Source organism: Lagenorhynchus albirostris, chromosome 15 (assembly GCF_949774975.1).
Source record: "Lagenorhynchus albirostris chromosome 15, mLagAlb1.1, whole genome shotgun sequence".
Classification (NCBI taxonomy): domain Eukaryota; kingdom Metazoa; phylum Chordata; class Mammalia; order Artiodactyla; family Delphinidae; genus Lagenorhynchus; species Lagenorhynchus albirostris.
This window is the reverse complement of record NC_083109.1, coordinates 25,362,678-25,376,098: the sequence shown is the minus strand read 5'-3', so window position 1 is coordinate 25,376,098 and position 13,421 is coordinate 25,362,678. Positions and strand designations below refer to the sequence as shown.

The following is a 13,421-nucleotide window of genomic DNA, read 5'->3' as shown; positions in this document are numbered from 1 at the left end:
CCGTTATAGGGTCAACACAGCAAACGGAAGGAGCACAAGCGCGCCACCTGGTGGACAAAACCCGCAAGTGGCTTCGCCTGTGCGCGTCTGTATCTTCTGCAAAATGGGAGTGAGGGTAGACACATCGTACGGCTGTTTTGGGGGCTGACTGACAGTGAAGGGCTTAAAATAGGGACTGGCTCAGGGAAAGCCCACCTAAGGGTTTCCTAAATAGGTCCGTGTGGACCGTCTCCCGGTCACCCTCCCTTCCACTCTGAAGCTCTACTTGGGCTTCTCTTCCCCCTGGCTCTTCTGTTCTGGCCCCCTCTTCAACCCATCCTCCACACAGCTGCCAGAGGGAGCTTTTAAAATATAAAACAGGGTGTGTCACTCCTCTCTCAGACTCACCAGGGTCCTTGTCCCCCGAATAAAGCCCAAGACTGAACGTCTCTACACCTTGGCCCTCACCTCAGGATTCCAGCCACACTGGTTTCTCTCAGGTCCTAAGGGCCCTTTGCCCACGTGGCCCTCTCCTGCTTGGTGTGTTCTTCCTCTTCCTCCTCAGTTTATTTCTTCTATCCTACAGCTTTAGGTCAAACACCACCTTTTCCAGGAAGCCCTCCCTGATCCTCTCATTTGTTTGAGTCTCCTCCAGCAGGTCCTGAGAGCTCCATGAGGGGAGGGAACGTGTGTCCCCACAACCTGACACGGAATCAGCCTGTTCTAATTATCTGTTGCATGTTTACAAATGTCCAGAAACATCTGGAAGGAGCATAGCAAACTGATCAGAGTGGCTCCCCTGGGGCTGGAAAAAGGAAGGGAGTTCATTTATTACTTTATCGGACCAGTTTTTAAATTAGGGTAAAAGTGATGAAGCCTACCTTTCTTGGGGTGGTGAGGCTCAAATAAAATGAAGCCAGGCAGGGACAGGGAGAGGGAAGTAGAGAATGGGCATTTTCCCAGCAACCTTGACCTCTCCCACCCTCACATTTGCTCCCAGTACATAGTCCCCAAACCGGGCCCAGACATCGTCAAAATATTTATTAAAACCAAAGCAGAGGGAACAGAGCTGTTAGGAAGGCAAATCAAAGTGCAGATTGGAGGGTGGGGCAGAGCAAGAAGTGGGGTGGAAGGGGCACTTCAAATGCCACAGGAGGGGCCCCTGTGGTCTGGGCTGGGGGGGAGGCCCTTCACCCCACCCCTCCCGCCCACCCTGTCAGTGAAGGTCCCCCACTCACCTCTCCCATCTCACATCCATCCTGGGGGCAGCTGGGGCCCTGCAGTGACCCCGTGGGAAGAGACCACCCCCTCGATCCACCCATGGCTGTCAGTCAGTCAGTCTGTCTCCCTCCCTCACTTTCCCAATAAATAAACCATTCAGGCCTCAGCTCCTTCAGAGTGGGGCAAAGAACAGCTCAGGGACCCCTGCCCTCGCTCAGGGGTAAGGGAGTTGCGGCATCAGCCCCGCATCCCTCCTACCCTTTGCTGATGCCCCAAGCTTGCCAAAAAGGCCTTGATAAATAAATAACGCTCCATTAAAGCTTCGATCAGAAAAACCTTTAAGACGACAGAAGTGCTCTCGCGGTCCTGCAAACGAGCAGGCCAAGGCCTCGCCACCCGGCCTGGTCAGCACGCAGGATTCTGGGGGCAGGTGGCCACCCTGGGCCTCGCGGGGCCCCTGGAGCAAGGAGACCAAAAGTGCAGTTAGAGCCCCCGCCATGCGCACACATGGGCTCATGCACACACACGTGGACACACTGGGGCGTGTTTTCAGTGCACACACAGATGTGTTCACCTTCATTCCCCGGTACATGCACACACACATGCTCACACACCACTCACCCCGTGTACACACGTGTCGGGTGTTGGGTGCATGCACATACACACCACAAACAGAATCCTTCCCTTCCTGGCTTGCTCAGCCTCCTGGCAGTAGCCAGACTCCAGAGCTAGAAGCTTCTGGAGGTAGGGGAGAGGGGTATAAATTAAACGTTTCCAATTGGACTAGGAGGACGGCCAGGGGCAGGGGGCTCCAGGGCTACAGAGACAGGGTGGGCATCCCAGGAGGCCCTGGTCCCCCTAAGCCCCGTCAGAAATCCAGGGGAGTGAGGTCCCCAAAGTCACAGTCGAAGAGGTCTCTGATGCCCTCGCCCTCCTCAAGGCCGAAGTGGTAGTCGAGGGCCTCGTGCGGGGGGGACAGGCTGATGAACTCCTCGGGGAGGAGGCCGGCGAAGTCCTCCCGCACGTGCTCCAGGAGCGAGTCAGCCGCCACCAGTGGGGACAGGCGGTCCTCTTCCATGGGGGCCCGCAGGCTGCCCATCCGGGAAAGCAGAGGTTCTGGGGAGACGGGGGAGCATCACAGGCCGGGGACACCCCGGCAGGGAGGGCAGAGGGGCTGTCACACCTGCCCACCCACCAGGGAGAGGGGGGCCCCACCCCGCCCTGCCCACCCACCCTTCACCCACCTTGCTCCAGGCTTAGCAGGGACTGACTGGGATCCGTGGCAGGGGATGAGGGGGGAGATGATGGTGGTGGTGGCACTGTGGTGGCAGGGTCAGCTGCCCTGTCCTCCTCCCCAGAAGCTGCACCCTGGGACGGGGTCTTCCCGGGGCTGATCCCGCCCGCACTCTCCTCAGGGCACAGGAAAACATCGATGGGGCCTTGTTTGCTCTTAAGGGAGATCTGAAAGGTCTGGGTAAAGGTAGCAGGCAGAGTAAACTGAGGCTCAGCTAACTACCAGCCCAGCCCAGCCTGTCCTGTTCCAGTCTAGATTCCCAGGTCTCACCTCTGAGGAGTCCACGGCTTGAAGCTGGGTCTCGGGGGGGGCCTTGATCACCATAACCATCTGTTCTGCAGGGTCCGCAATGCTACGAAGGTCCTGGCAGGTCACGTAGGCCAGGGTTGGTGGAGTCAAGGACCACATGACCTTTGGCCTTTGGGGGCCACCCACCCAGACAGCTCATAAGGCAGAGCCCATACCTGCTGAGTCACTCCTGTCCTCTGCATCTCCCACTCCAGGGCCTGGCACATAGCTGGCACTCAAGCCTATCTCATGCCCCTGAGCCTCAGTTCCCACATCTGTACGAGACCACTCTCTACCCATCAGATCTTAAGGTAATAATGGCTGCCTGCAATAATTTCCTATAAATTACACAAATACAGGCTTGGTACTGAGAATTTAGTCTGACCCATGACCTTGGTGTCAATTAGTAGTTATCTCCAAAATGTATAAACGTAATTTGGGTATTCACTTAAAAAAAAAAAAGCTTATTTTAAAATAAAGTTTCTATTTTTGTAAATAAAAGACAAAAACTTATATCTCTAACCTTGAAGCTACAACCAGGTACCGAATCATTGTATTAAATAAATGTTTGTTATTGGTATCCTAGCTTTTCTTGTTTCATTCTGTGCAACTTTGGAATAGGATTATTTTCCCCTTTTACAGATGAAGCTGAGACTCAGAGAGTAACTTGTCCAGTGTCACACAGTGACTAAAGGCTGGGCCAGGACTGGTATCCAAAGCCAGAACCCTCTCCTGAATCCAGGGCCCAGGGTAGCCTCTCTATTCCCACTTGGATGGGGCCACGGTCACCCTCCAGGCAGTTCAAGGATATCGCTGGCTGTCAGCATCCTCGGAAAGCAGACGCAGCTGCGTGGTGCACATGTGGATCAGGTGGTCCAGCTGCCTCTCGCTTTCCTGCAGTTGCTGGAGGTCCTGGGTCAATCCTTCAAGCCGCCCACCGATCCCCACTGCTGCGTGGCTGCCTCTGCCGGGAGGCAAAGGGAGGGTTAGTAGCTCCCGGCCCCTCTTCCCAGGAGGCGTGACCCTCAGCAGAACAGTCTGCTGCTGCCTCTGTTCTGTAAGACCCAGGCGAGCCCTTGCTCCTCTTGGCCTGGCTCCTCAGCTGGGAAACAGCAGAGGGCTGAAGCTGGGCTCCAAGGCAGACTGGCCGGGTTCAACGTCGGGCCTGAATGTCTGTGAACACCCATGTGTCCCTCATAGGGGACTGGATAAGTGAATGAGGGCAGACATGCCGTGGAATACTATGCAGTTGCGTTAAAGGACAAGAATGCATTAGATGCAGACATGGAAGCATTTCTAAGACATATTAAGTGAAAAGAAAAAAAATGATGTAGAGTGGAATATCTACCGAAAACTGAGAACACAAATGTGTCAGAGAGGGGAGTAGGATGACCGGGGAAAGAGGTGAAAAGGGAAAAATAAAATAAGAATTAACAAGAATAAAACAGCTGTGTTAAACAATCTCATCAATGGCAACAGAAGCCAGAACAGTGGTCACCTGGTGGTATGAGGAGTAGACTGTCTGGGAGGGGCACAAGGGAACTTTCTGGGGTGCTGGAAATGTTCCTTATTCTTATCGAGATGGTGGTCACCCAGGTGAAGAAATATGTAAAGTTACACTGAGCTACACAGGTAAGATTTGTGTTCTTGCCTGCATCTATCACCTCAGGGAAGCCAACTTTCCTCTCTAAACCTCGGTTTGCCCAGCAGTAAGATGGTAATCCGGGCAGCCACAGTGGGTATTGCTATCAGCTCCTCCGGGCTGGCCTGGCCCCGGGCCTCCACCCACCCTCCTGTTTGGCTGGTACCTACAGCCACTGGATGTGGTTCTTGGACTTCTTGGCGATGAGCTGGATGCCCTCAAGGACGTTGGTGATGTCATAGATGCGCCGTTTCTGCACCTTCAGCACCTCAGCTGCCCAGTTCAGGTCGACGACACCATCGGCCGAGCGGCTCAGCAACTCCAGGAAGCGCTTGGTAGTCAGATTCAGCGATGTTTCATAGCGTGACTTCTCCCCTGGGGATTTCACACCTGGGGGCCAGGCAGGATAGGGTCCCTCAGCACCACCCCCACCCCCCAGCCCCAGCCAGGCTCTGGGGGATGGGGCTGGGGGGCAGATGGCTCCTTCCCCTTGGTGAGGCCAAGCAGGGAGGCCCTGTGGCAGCCTGCCAACCACAGTAGTCCTCTTCCGGCTGGGGAACTCCCCACACCCCAGGGCTTGGGGAAGCCATGCCAGGCGGCCACTCCAGCTGCCCCTTGGGGCTACCAGAGGCCTGGCTCAGGCCCAGGCCTAACAGACCAGAGCTTAGTTTGCAAGCATGTTTGTCTGCCCACACCCCCCAACCTGGGTCCAACCAGGAGGTCTGCCCTAGCCCAAGCTCGGGGGGTACCTTTTCCTGGGTGGCGGCCTCTGCCCCGGGCTGGCCCACTGCTCTCGGCCAGGTACTGATGGTCAGTTTCCAAGTCCAGCCTCCGCTTCACCTACGGCAAAAACAACGGGAGGATGCCCAGTAACCAGGAGAGTGGGGCCACAAGAGACCTGGCTGAGGGCCTGGTGCTCCCAAGCGGCCCCCTGCCTCAGTCTCTCTCCCAGGATGCCCAAGTGTGTGAGTGAGGGGGAGGTCCCAGGGGACACAATCCTACCCCATAGGACAGAACACTCAACTGGAAGGCAGAAGTCCAAGCCCCAGTTCCACCACCACCTTCTTGGGGGCATGCGGTAGTTTGCAAATGTTTTGATACTCCTCCTTTCAAAAGATGGAGCCTAATTCACCTCCCCTTAAATATGGGCCAGATCTGGTAACTTGTTTCGAATGAACAGAATATGGTGGATGTGTGTCACTTCTGAGACTGGATCGTATAGGCACTGGAGCTTCCTCCTTGCTCTCTTTATTGGATCATTCACTCTCGGTGGGAGCCAGCTGCCATGTCATGCAGGCACTCAAGCAGCCCTAAGGACAGGCCCAAGTGGCAAGGAACTGAAGTCTCCCCCCAAACAGCAACACAGGTAAGCTCAGAAGCAAATCCTCCAACCCTAGTCATGCCTTCCAACGACTGCAGCCGGGCCAACATTTTGGCAGCAAGCTCAGAAGAGGCCCTGAGCCAGAAGCACCCAGCTGAGTAACCCCTGAATTCCTCACCCCCAGAAACTGTGTGATAATGTTTGTCATTTCAAGCCACTAGGAAACAGGTCCTCTGAGTAAGTCACTGCCTCTCTCTGGTTTCTGACTGTCTGTGAATATGGCAGCACAGTAATGGCCCCATTTTACAGATGAAACAACTGAAACCCAGAGAAGCTCACGGTCATACAGGCAGGAAGTGGCAGAGCCAGGAGTCCTGCCCAGATGCCCTCTGATTTAGTTATACCACTCGAGGATGGAGATTGCCCTGGAGGTCTCACAGGCATCTCCACTGCATCCTGATGTACCTTCCCCTCCCCTCCCCACAGGGTTTCCTGAGCTAGAACCTGGTTCAGCCCCACCTGCTGCCCTCATCACAACCGGCTGCCAAGAAATCCTGTCCCCACAGCCACCAGCGCCTCCCACCTGGACCAGCTGTCTTCCCATTGGCCTCCCTGCCTCCATCTGTCCCTCTCCACCTTAGTATCCTCATCTGCCACCAATTCTCCACAAGAACTTCTGCTGAGACATCTTTCTTCACAAACCTGTGTCTCCAAGCCTTAGCTCATGCTGGTCCCCTCCCTGGTTTGCCCTTGCCTCCCTCCCTCCTAATTCACACCACCGCTTCCCGCTCTGTGGGCAGGCACCTTACCCATAACCTAAGCCTTTCCGATCCCACAAGAGAAACTGAGGCTCTTCTCCCTCAGAACTGCCTCAAACCCAACCTTTCCCCACATGGTCTCTCGCTACAAATTTCTGCAGATGCGTTTGTCTCACCCAGAAGCCAGTGAGCCCCTCAGAGGCGGACACTGGGTCTGAATAGTCTCTGTACACAGGGTCTGGGCATCAACAAACGTTTGCTGAATGAACCAGCCCACATGCTGACACTCCGTCTCACGCACACACTCATGGATTCCCTCAGGGATCCGCGGCTAGAAGAGCTAACACGCGCTGAGTGCTTCCTGTGTACCGAGCACCACTAGGTAACTGCTTTACCTGCGTGCGATCATCAAACCCTCCAACCATCTTGCAGCAGGTGCTCTGAGGACTTCCACTTCCTGAGGAGCCTGCACCTCGGAGAGGTCACATAGTGAGAGGTGGAGTCAGGATCTAAACCTTAGTGGGCTGGGCAGAGGCTAGTCCGGAGGCCAGGCCCCCTAAAGCCGAACCAGAATGTACCCCCTCTCCAGCCTTGCCCCTAGGGCCTGAACCCTAGTATGCTCCAGCCAACCGCACCCCTTGCCTCCTTCCTGCTCCCCATAGGGGTGCCCACCCTGAAGGCAGATCAATGCCACACTCTAAAACAAGGGCTCAAGCAGATGGATGCCCATTTCTGCTGCTGCTCTCTAGAGATGCAAGCACAGGGACCCAAAAGGCAGGGGTGAAGACAAACAAAACATTGGTGAAAAAATCTGGATGACTCAAACACCTATCCATGGGAGGAGACACAAAAACTGGTTCATCCAGCCTCTGGAATACCACGCTGCTGTCAAGACGGACTGAGGCAGGCTGATACAGAAGCCTCCCAAAGACATATTGACAGCTCATGAAACCATTTTCTCTGGTTCAGTTTCTATTACTACAGAATCCATTTCAGGGGTGACCTCTGTATGGGAGGGAGGAACATACGGGCCATGTTGCCTTATCTCTAAAGTGCGGATGATGTGCTGCTGAACACGGACATAAAGGAAAAACGTCAATTTCTAAAACTTTAGAAAAAGAAAGTTGTCATAACCGCCTTAAAAACAAAAGCAGGCTCAGGAGGAGAAAAAAGGAAAAATGGATGGGGCTGGGATCTTGTCCCCCTCAACTTTCTAGCCTTTTAACTCTTTTCCTATAGTAAATGAGTATTATATTTAGTTTGTTTTTTAGCAGCCATGACAACAGGGTAGAGGTGGACAGGAAGGGCCAGGAGGAATGGCTGAATTGCACAGAGACTTGTATGCAGGAGGTACTCAATGAATGCTCACTCGTGCAGAAGCTGAGCCTGTCACTTGTTTCAAGGACTGCCCCAAACAAATGCTAGAGCAGGGGGTCAGTGGAGGCCACAGCTCAGATGGCCAGTGGCTACCCACAGGTACAATGTTAGGGGGTGTTGGATGGCAAAAGCTGGGCCTATGTTTCTGAACTTCAGCTCCAAGACTGCACCAGCCCTCACCCCTGCCCACGGAAGAAAACACCTACTGGCCCTTAAGTACTGTGAGGGCAGAGGCTCCTTACTTGCCTGTGCCTAGAACCTCATAGGTGCTCACTAACAACTGTTGAATGAATGGAATGCTCAGGCCCAATGAGGCTGCCCCTGACACCACTGGGGGTGGAGGAGAGGGCATACGTCCTCAGCCCAGTCCCTGGCTGTCCCTCCGAGCCTGAAGCTCAGTTCCCCAAGGGCAGGACCCACAGCCCTGGGCCTGCTAGGTACCTGTCAATCAGCTAAACTGGAGGCTACTTGTCCAGGCTCCAAGCTGGTACCCACAGGGACAGGTTGCTGGGGTACAGGAGACGAGTCAGGTGGCCCACCCCTGGTGCAACTTCCATCCGTCTCACTCATTAGGAGGAAGGGACCCTGGGCTTCCTTCAACCTCTATTAGCATCTCCAGTATGCAAGGCATCCCAGCAGTTAACCACTCAGGAAATCTGGATTGGTCCCAGCACTCACTAGCTGACTTACTAGGGAATGTTCTAACATCTCTACGCCTCAGCTTCCCTACCTGTAAAAGGGGAAGGTTGTTGAAAGGGTTAAATGAGTTAATTGGGTAAAGTGTTTGGCACAGCGCCTAATACACAATACAGTCTCAAAACAATGGTGCCTGCTATTGTTATTATCAGCATCTCGGTGATTCCGGAAGGAAGGCCACACTGGGCAAGGGGCCAAGGGGGTTGGGGGAACCTTGCCGGGATGCCTCAGGGACCAGCTGCCACCCAGGCCATGAGCAGTTGGGCGGCTTCCACCACCTTGCCCTGGGCCCTGCCTCCTCCCACAACTTGCTCCAAGCCCTATGCGGAGACCCCATCCTGCCCATCCATGCCTCACCTTCACCCACAGGTTGTGCCAGTCAAACTGGTCTCCACACCCTGTCCTGGAGCCCACAGGGCCAAGCTCCAGGGCTCCACTCCCTTCTCCCCCTGTAATTCAGCCGCTTCTTTTGGGCCCCCTAGTCTGAACTGTCTTGAGCCTCTTGCTGCTCAGGGAGCACTTTATCAAGGCATCTCCCTGGGGCATTTACTCTCTCCTGGCACCGGGGGCCTCCTCTCCAGCTCCCAGAGGCCCAACCCACCCAGTACTTCCACTGGGGCCCAGGGGTCTGCCTGCCTGATTAATGAGGTTCCATGGCAACCAGGGTCTGGGAGGGTGGAGGATGGCAGATGGAAGGACAGGCAAAGGGAGGGGATCAGCAGCTGGCCCAGCCACCCCGCCCCTGCAGAGAAGGCCTCCCAGCCAGGCGGCCTGTCCCCAGAGGCCCGGAGGGCCAGGCCTGCACCTGGCAGTCCCAGCATCGAGGCAGGAAGGAGGGTCTCCTCAGCGGCTCTTCCACGGTGTGGAGCCAGAACGCCCCCCTTGACCTCCCTAAGCAGCCATGCCCACCACCCAGCCACACATTCTGGTCTGAAGCCAGCAGGCCTCAGTTCAAATCTCACTTGCAGCCTTGTGACCAGGGGGCAAGTCACTTCCCCTCTCTGGACACAGTTCAGATGGGCACAGTGACAACACCGAGCTCACAGCACGGATGTGAGTTTTAGCTGCCTTGAAGTCTGCCAGAGACCTGGCATGCAGTCAGCGATAGCTGAATACACGTGGGGCAATTATTATCACTGAGTCTGACCCTTGAGCGTCTCTGGCGAGGAAGCTGAGGCCCAGAGCACAGAGCAGCAAACAAGGACTGGCCCGAGGTCACCCTGCACCCCGGGGCGGGGCCCGGAGGACCAACCCAGGCTCGGCACCGCCCAGCCCGGGCGCGTCAGCCCACCCTCCCCCGTCCCAGCTGCCGCCGGGCCAAACACCGCGCCCCGCCAGGGTCTGCGCGGGGGTCCAGGTAGCGCAGTCGGCCCAGTGTCCCTGGTGTCCGTACCGGCGGGCGGCCGAGCGCGGGGCGCGGCGCGCTGGGTGTGGGCCGGGGCGCCTGCGGCGTGGCGAAGAGCAGCAGGTCGGGGTCGCGGGGCCCGGCGGCGGGCGCGGCGGGGCCGGCGGGGGCCGGCGGGGCGCTGGCGTCCTGCGCCGTGGAGATGATGACGATCTGCGAGGAGTCGAGCAGCCGTAGCGCGCCGGCCCCGAGGAGGGCCTCCAGCGCCGGCGCGCAAGGGCCGCCCGTGGGGGCCCCGGCCACGGCCATGGCGCTCACGGCCCGCGCGGCCCGGGTGGCAGTCGGCGGCGGCGGCGCGGGCCCATGGCGGCAGGCCGAGGCGAGGACTCGATCCCGCTCCGGATCCCGCTCCGCCCCCGGCAGCCGCTGCCTGCAAAGTCCCGGCCACTTTTACGCGCCAAATCCTTTTTGCCGCGAAAGAGCCACGAGCCGCCGAGCGCTGCCACCATTGGCTGTCCGGACTGTGACGCAGGCGACGGCGACGGCACCTATTGGCTGCAGCGTGCCGGACCTGCGGCGGAGGGCGGGACGGGGCGGCGGCGCGAGGCGGGCCGGCCAATCGCAGGACGGGGCGCGCGCAGGCTTTGTCGGGGCGGTGCCAGGCGCGTTCGCACTCCCCGCCCCCAGAGGGGATGACCCCTGTCCGAAGAAGGGGGCAGCCAACCGCTCCCCGGCGTACCCCATCCTGCTGATGCCTCTAAGTGGAGATAGAATGTCCGTTCTGCATATGTCACCGTCAGCTGACCCCACGTGACCCCCAGAACCCCCCACCTGTGGCCCCAACACACTCAGGTCAGATCTCTAGAAACTGCCCCTCCTCTTTTCTGGGTTCTCACCTCCAAAACCCCAGCCACATCTCCCTTCCTCAACTTGCCCCACCAATGCCATTCACTTTAAAATTCTGCACCCACCCTATCCCTCTCACCCAGAGTCCAAGCAGAAGATGGGGAGGGATGTCTGACTCAGTGCAGCTTGGGGCTTTTCTACAAGCCCTCCTGTAGCTGGAATCTCTTCAACACCCTATGCACAGCTTCTGCTTAAACTGATTCATTCACTCATTCATTCAACAAACGTTTTGAGAGCCTGCTCTGTGCCCCATTCTTGACTCCTGGCCCTAAGGAACTCACAGTTTAGTGAAAAGGGGAGGAGGGAAATAGAGAGGTAACAAATGTTTACAATATGATGTGGAATTTCCACTATTAAAGTAATTTCAGGGGGCTTCCCTGGTGGCGCAGTGTTAAGAATCCGCCTGCCAATGCAGGGCACACGGGTTCGAGCCCTGGTCCGGGAAGATCCCACATGCCGTGGAGCAGCTAAGCCCGTGGGCCACAACGACTGAGTCTGTGCTCTAGAGCCCACGAGCCACAACAACTGAGCCCTCCAGCCACAACTACTGAGCCTGCGCGCCTAGAGCCCGTGCTCCACAACAGGAGAAGCCACCACCATGAGAAGCCCGCGCACCGCAATGAAGAGTAGCCCCTGATCGGGCAACTAGAGAAAGCACGCGCGCAGCAATGAAGACCCAATGCAGCCAAAAATTTAAAAAAAAATTAATTAAATAATAATAAATAAATAAAGTAATTCCATGTTAGATCTAACAAAGGGAGAAGGTGAGTGTGCTGAGCATGAAAATGCATTTAATCCAGAGGCCCTGGGACCTCTCCAGCCGTTTCTCATTGCTCAGTTCAGCTGATTTGACCAATATTGTCCTCTCCTCTGTGCCAGGCTTTGTGCCAGCACTGAGGGCAGAGATGTGAAAGGTTTGATGATTTCTATGAACTTGCCTGCCATCTGGTGGGGATGACCCATCAAAAGAGAAAAAAAAGTAGCTAAGACGCAATCAAGAATGAGATCCCTAGGCCCGGCATAAAGACCCCTTCTTCCAGGGAGCCCTCCGCAGTTGGAGCTAGCTCACTTCCTCCATTGCCCAGCCTAGCCTCTGTTCTAGCACTGAGTGCATAATGCATTTCTCTCTCTGCCTCCCCTATCAGACTGGGAGCTGCATTACGGCCTCTTCCCAGCACTGGCCTGGTCCACAGCAGGTGCTGAGAAGGGTTATTAAAGAAATAGAGACTGATGCTAGAGGCTACCTGGAAGGCAATGAGAAGGCCCTGGTTCTCCAAGAGTAGCCCTTAGGCCCCCGGTTTCAGAATCACCTGGGTGCTTGTTAACTATGGGCCCACCTCAGCCCTGCCAACTTAGAATCTAAGTGCCTAGGAATCCTCATTTTCACATGCAACCCCCCCACCCTCATTCCAGGTAATTTTTATGCACGTTCATATTTGACAACAAATTGGTATTCCTGTATAACCAAAATGTATGGGGCAGCCTCGAATTACAGCCCCTGTGGACACTTCTTAGCCTCAGTTTCCTCATCTGTAAAATGGGCTTATTGGGCTTCCCTGGTGGCGCAGTGGTTAAGAATCTGCCTGCCAATGCAGGGGACACGGGTTCGAGCCCTGGTCTGGGAAGACCCCACATGCTGCGGAGCAATGAAGCCTGTGTGCCACAACTACCGATCCTGTGCTCTAGAGCCCACGAGCCACAACTACTGAACCCACGTGCCACAACTACTGAAGCCCGCGCACCTAGAGCCTGTGCTCCGCAACAAGGGAAGGCACCACAATGAGAAGCCCGCTCACGGCAACAAAGAGTAGCCCCCACTGGCCGCAACTAGAGAAAGCCTGCGCACAGCAACGAAGACCCAACACAGCCAAAAATAAATAAATAAATTTATTATTTTTTTAAAAAAGGGGGGGTGCTTATTGCCCTGGCGCCTTCCAGGGTTGCCATGTGGATGAAAAGTATAGGTGTTTCATAAACTATGAGGTGGCTTAGGAACGCATCAGGAGTTTCCTAAGCAGTTTGTGAAATTACTCATCGCAAATCCCAGACTATGTCAGCACTAGAGGGGACCAGAGAGACTAAATAAGCCTCTCACTTATGGTACAGAAGGGAAAACTGAGGCCCATTCAGAAGTGAAGCCAGCCAGTGATAGAATCTGGCCAACATGGATTCCCAGCCCTGGGCCTGGCCTGTCCCCCTCCTTTCTCCCTAGTTAGAGAAGCTCCCATAAGAATGGTAGGTCTCATTCTAAATAGCCAAGCCAGATCCTGACGAGAGGGTGAGAGAAGCCAGCAACATTCCCACTCCAAAGGGAATTTCCTTCCTTCACACATTCCCAAAGGGTCTCAACAACAGTAACATTCACTCTGTAAAGCCCTCTCATGCCCAATAGTCATTCAACAAACATTTCTCGGGCACCTGTTATGTACCAAGCACTGTACTGGTTGCTGGAGAAAGAAGACAGATACTACTGCCCCATTTTATACTGAGGAAACTTGAGACCTAAAAGGCATGAGCTTACCTAGCGGATGAGAGAGCTATTATTCAGGCTCCGTGAGGCAAAAGCCAGGGGTTTTTCAAAGCCCTGCCCTGCC

The 13,421-nt window shown here is 55.6% G+C and overlaps 1 protein-coding gene across 2 annotated transcripts; it reads right to left on the bottom strand.

Annotated features, from left to right (window-relative positions):
- Nucleotides 1-1,521: 1,521 nt before the first annotated feature.
- E2F1 (E2F transcription factor 1) lies at nucleotides 1,522-10,381 on the bottom strand. 2 transcript variants are annotated; one of them, XM_060124130.1, is made up of 7 exons: nucleotides 9,970-10,381; nucleotides 5,174-5,264; nucleotides 4,595-4,814; nucleotides 3,594-3,746; nucleotides 2,765-2,879; nucleotides 2,445-2,670; nucleotides 1,522-2,316 (listed from the first exon to the last, which is right to left on the bottom strand). In XM_060124130.1, exons 1-7 carry the CDS (start codon nucleotides 10,228-10,230, stop codon nucleotides 2,069-2,071), a joined length of 1,314 nt encoding a protein of 437 aa, XP_059980113.1. In that variant the 5' UTR covers nucleotides 10,231-10,381; the 3' UTR covers nucleotides 1,522-2,068. The 2 variants fall into 2 exon arrangements, with proteins under 2 accessions (XP_059980113.1, XP_059980114.1); XM_060124131.1 differs by lacking the exon at nucleotides 2,445-2,670.
- Nucleotides 10,382-13,421: the final 3,040 nt, after the last annotated feature.

What these genes read in the sequence shown, in the direction of transcription:
- E2F1 (XM_060124130.1), bottom strand. Translation starts at nt 10,230, where the DNA reads ATGGCCGTGGCCGGGGCCCCCACGGGCGGCCCTTGCGCGCCGGCGCTG. An exon ending in AGGCCGCCACCCAGGAAAAG is followed by an intron (nt 4,815 to 5,173) that starts GTACCCCCCGAG and finishes CCTGGCCCCCAG; the next exon opens with GTGTGAAATCCCCAGGGGAG. An exon ending in CCTGCTAAGCCTGGAGCAAG is followed by an intron (nt 2,317 to 2,444) that starts GTGGGTGAAGGG and finishes CCGTCTCCCCAG; the next exon opens with AACCTCTGCTTTCCCGGATG.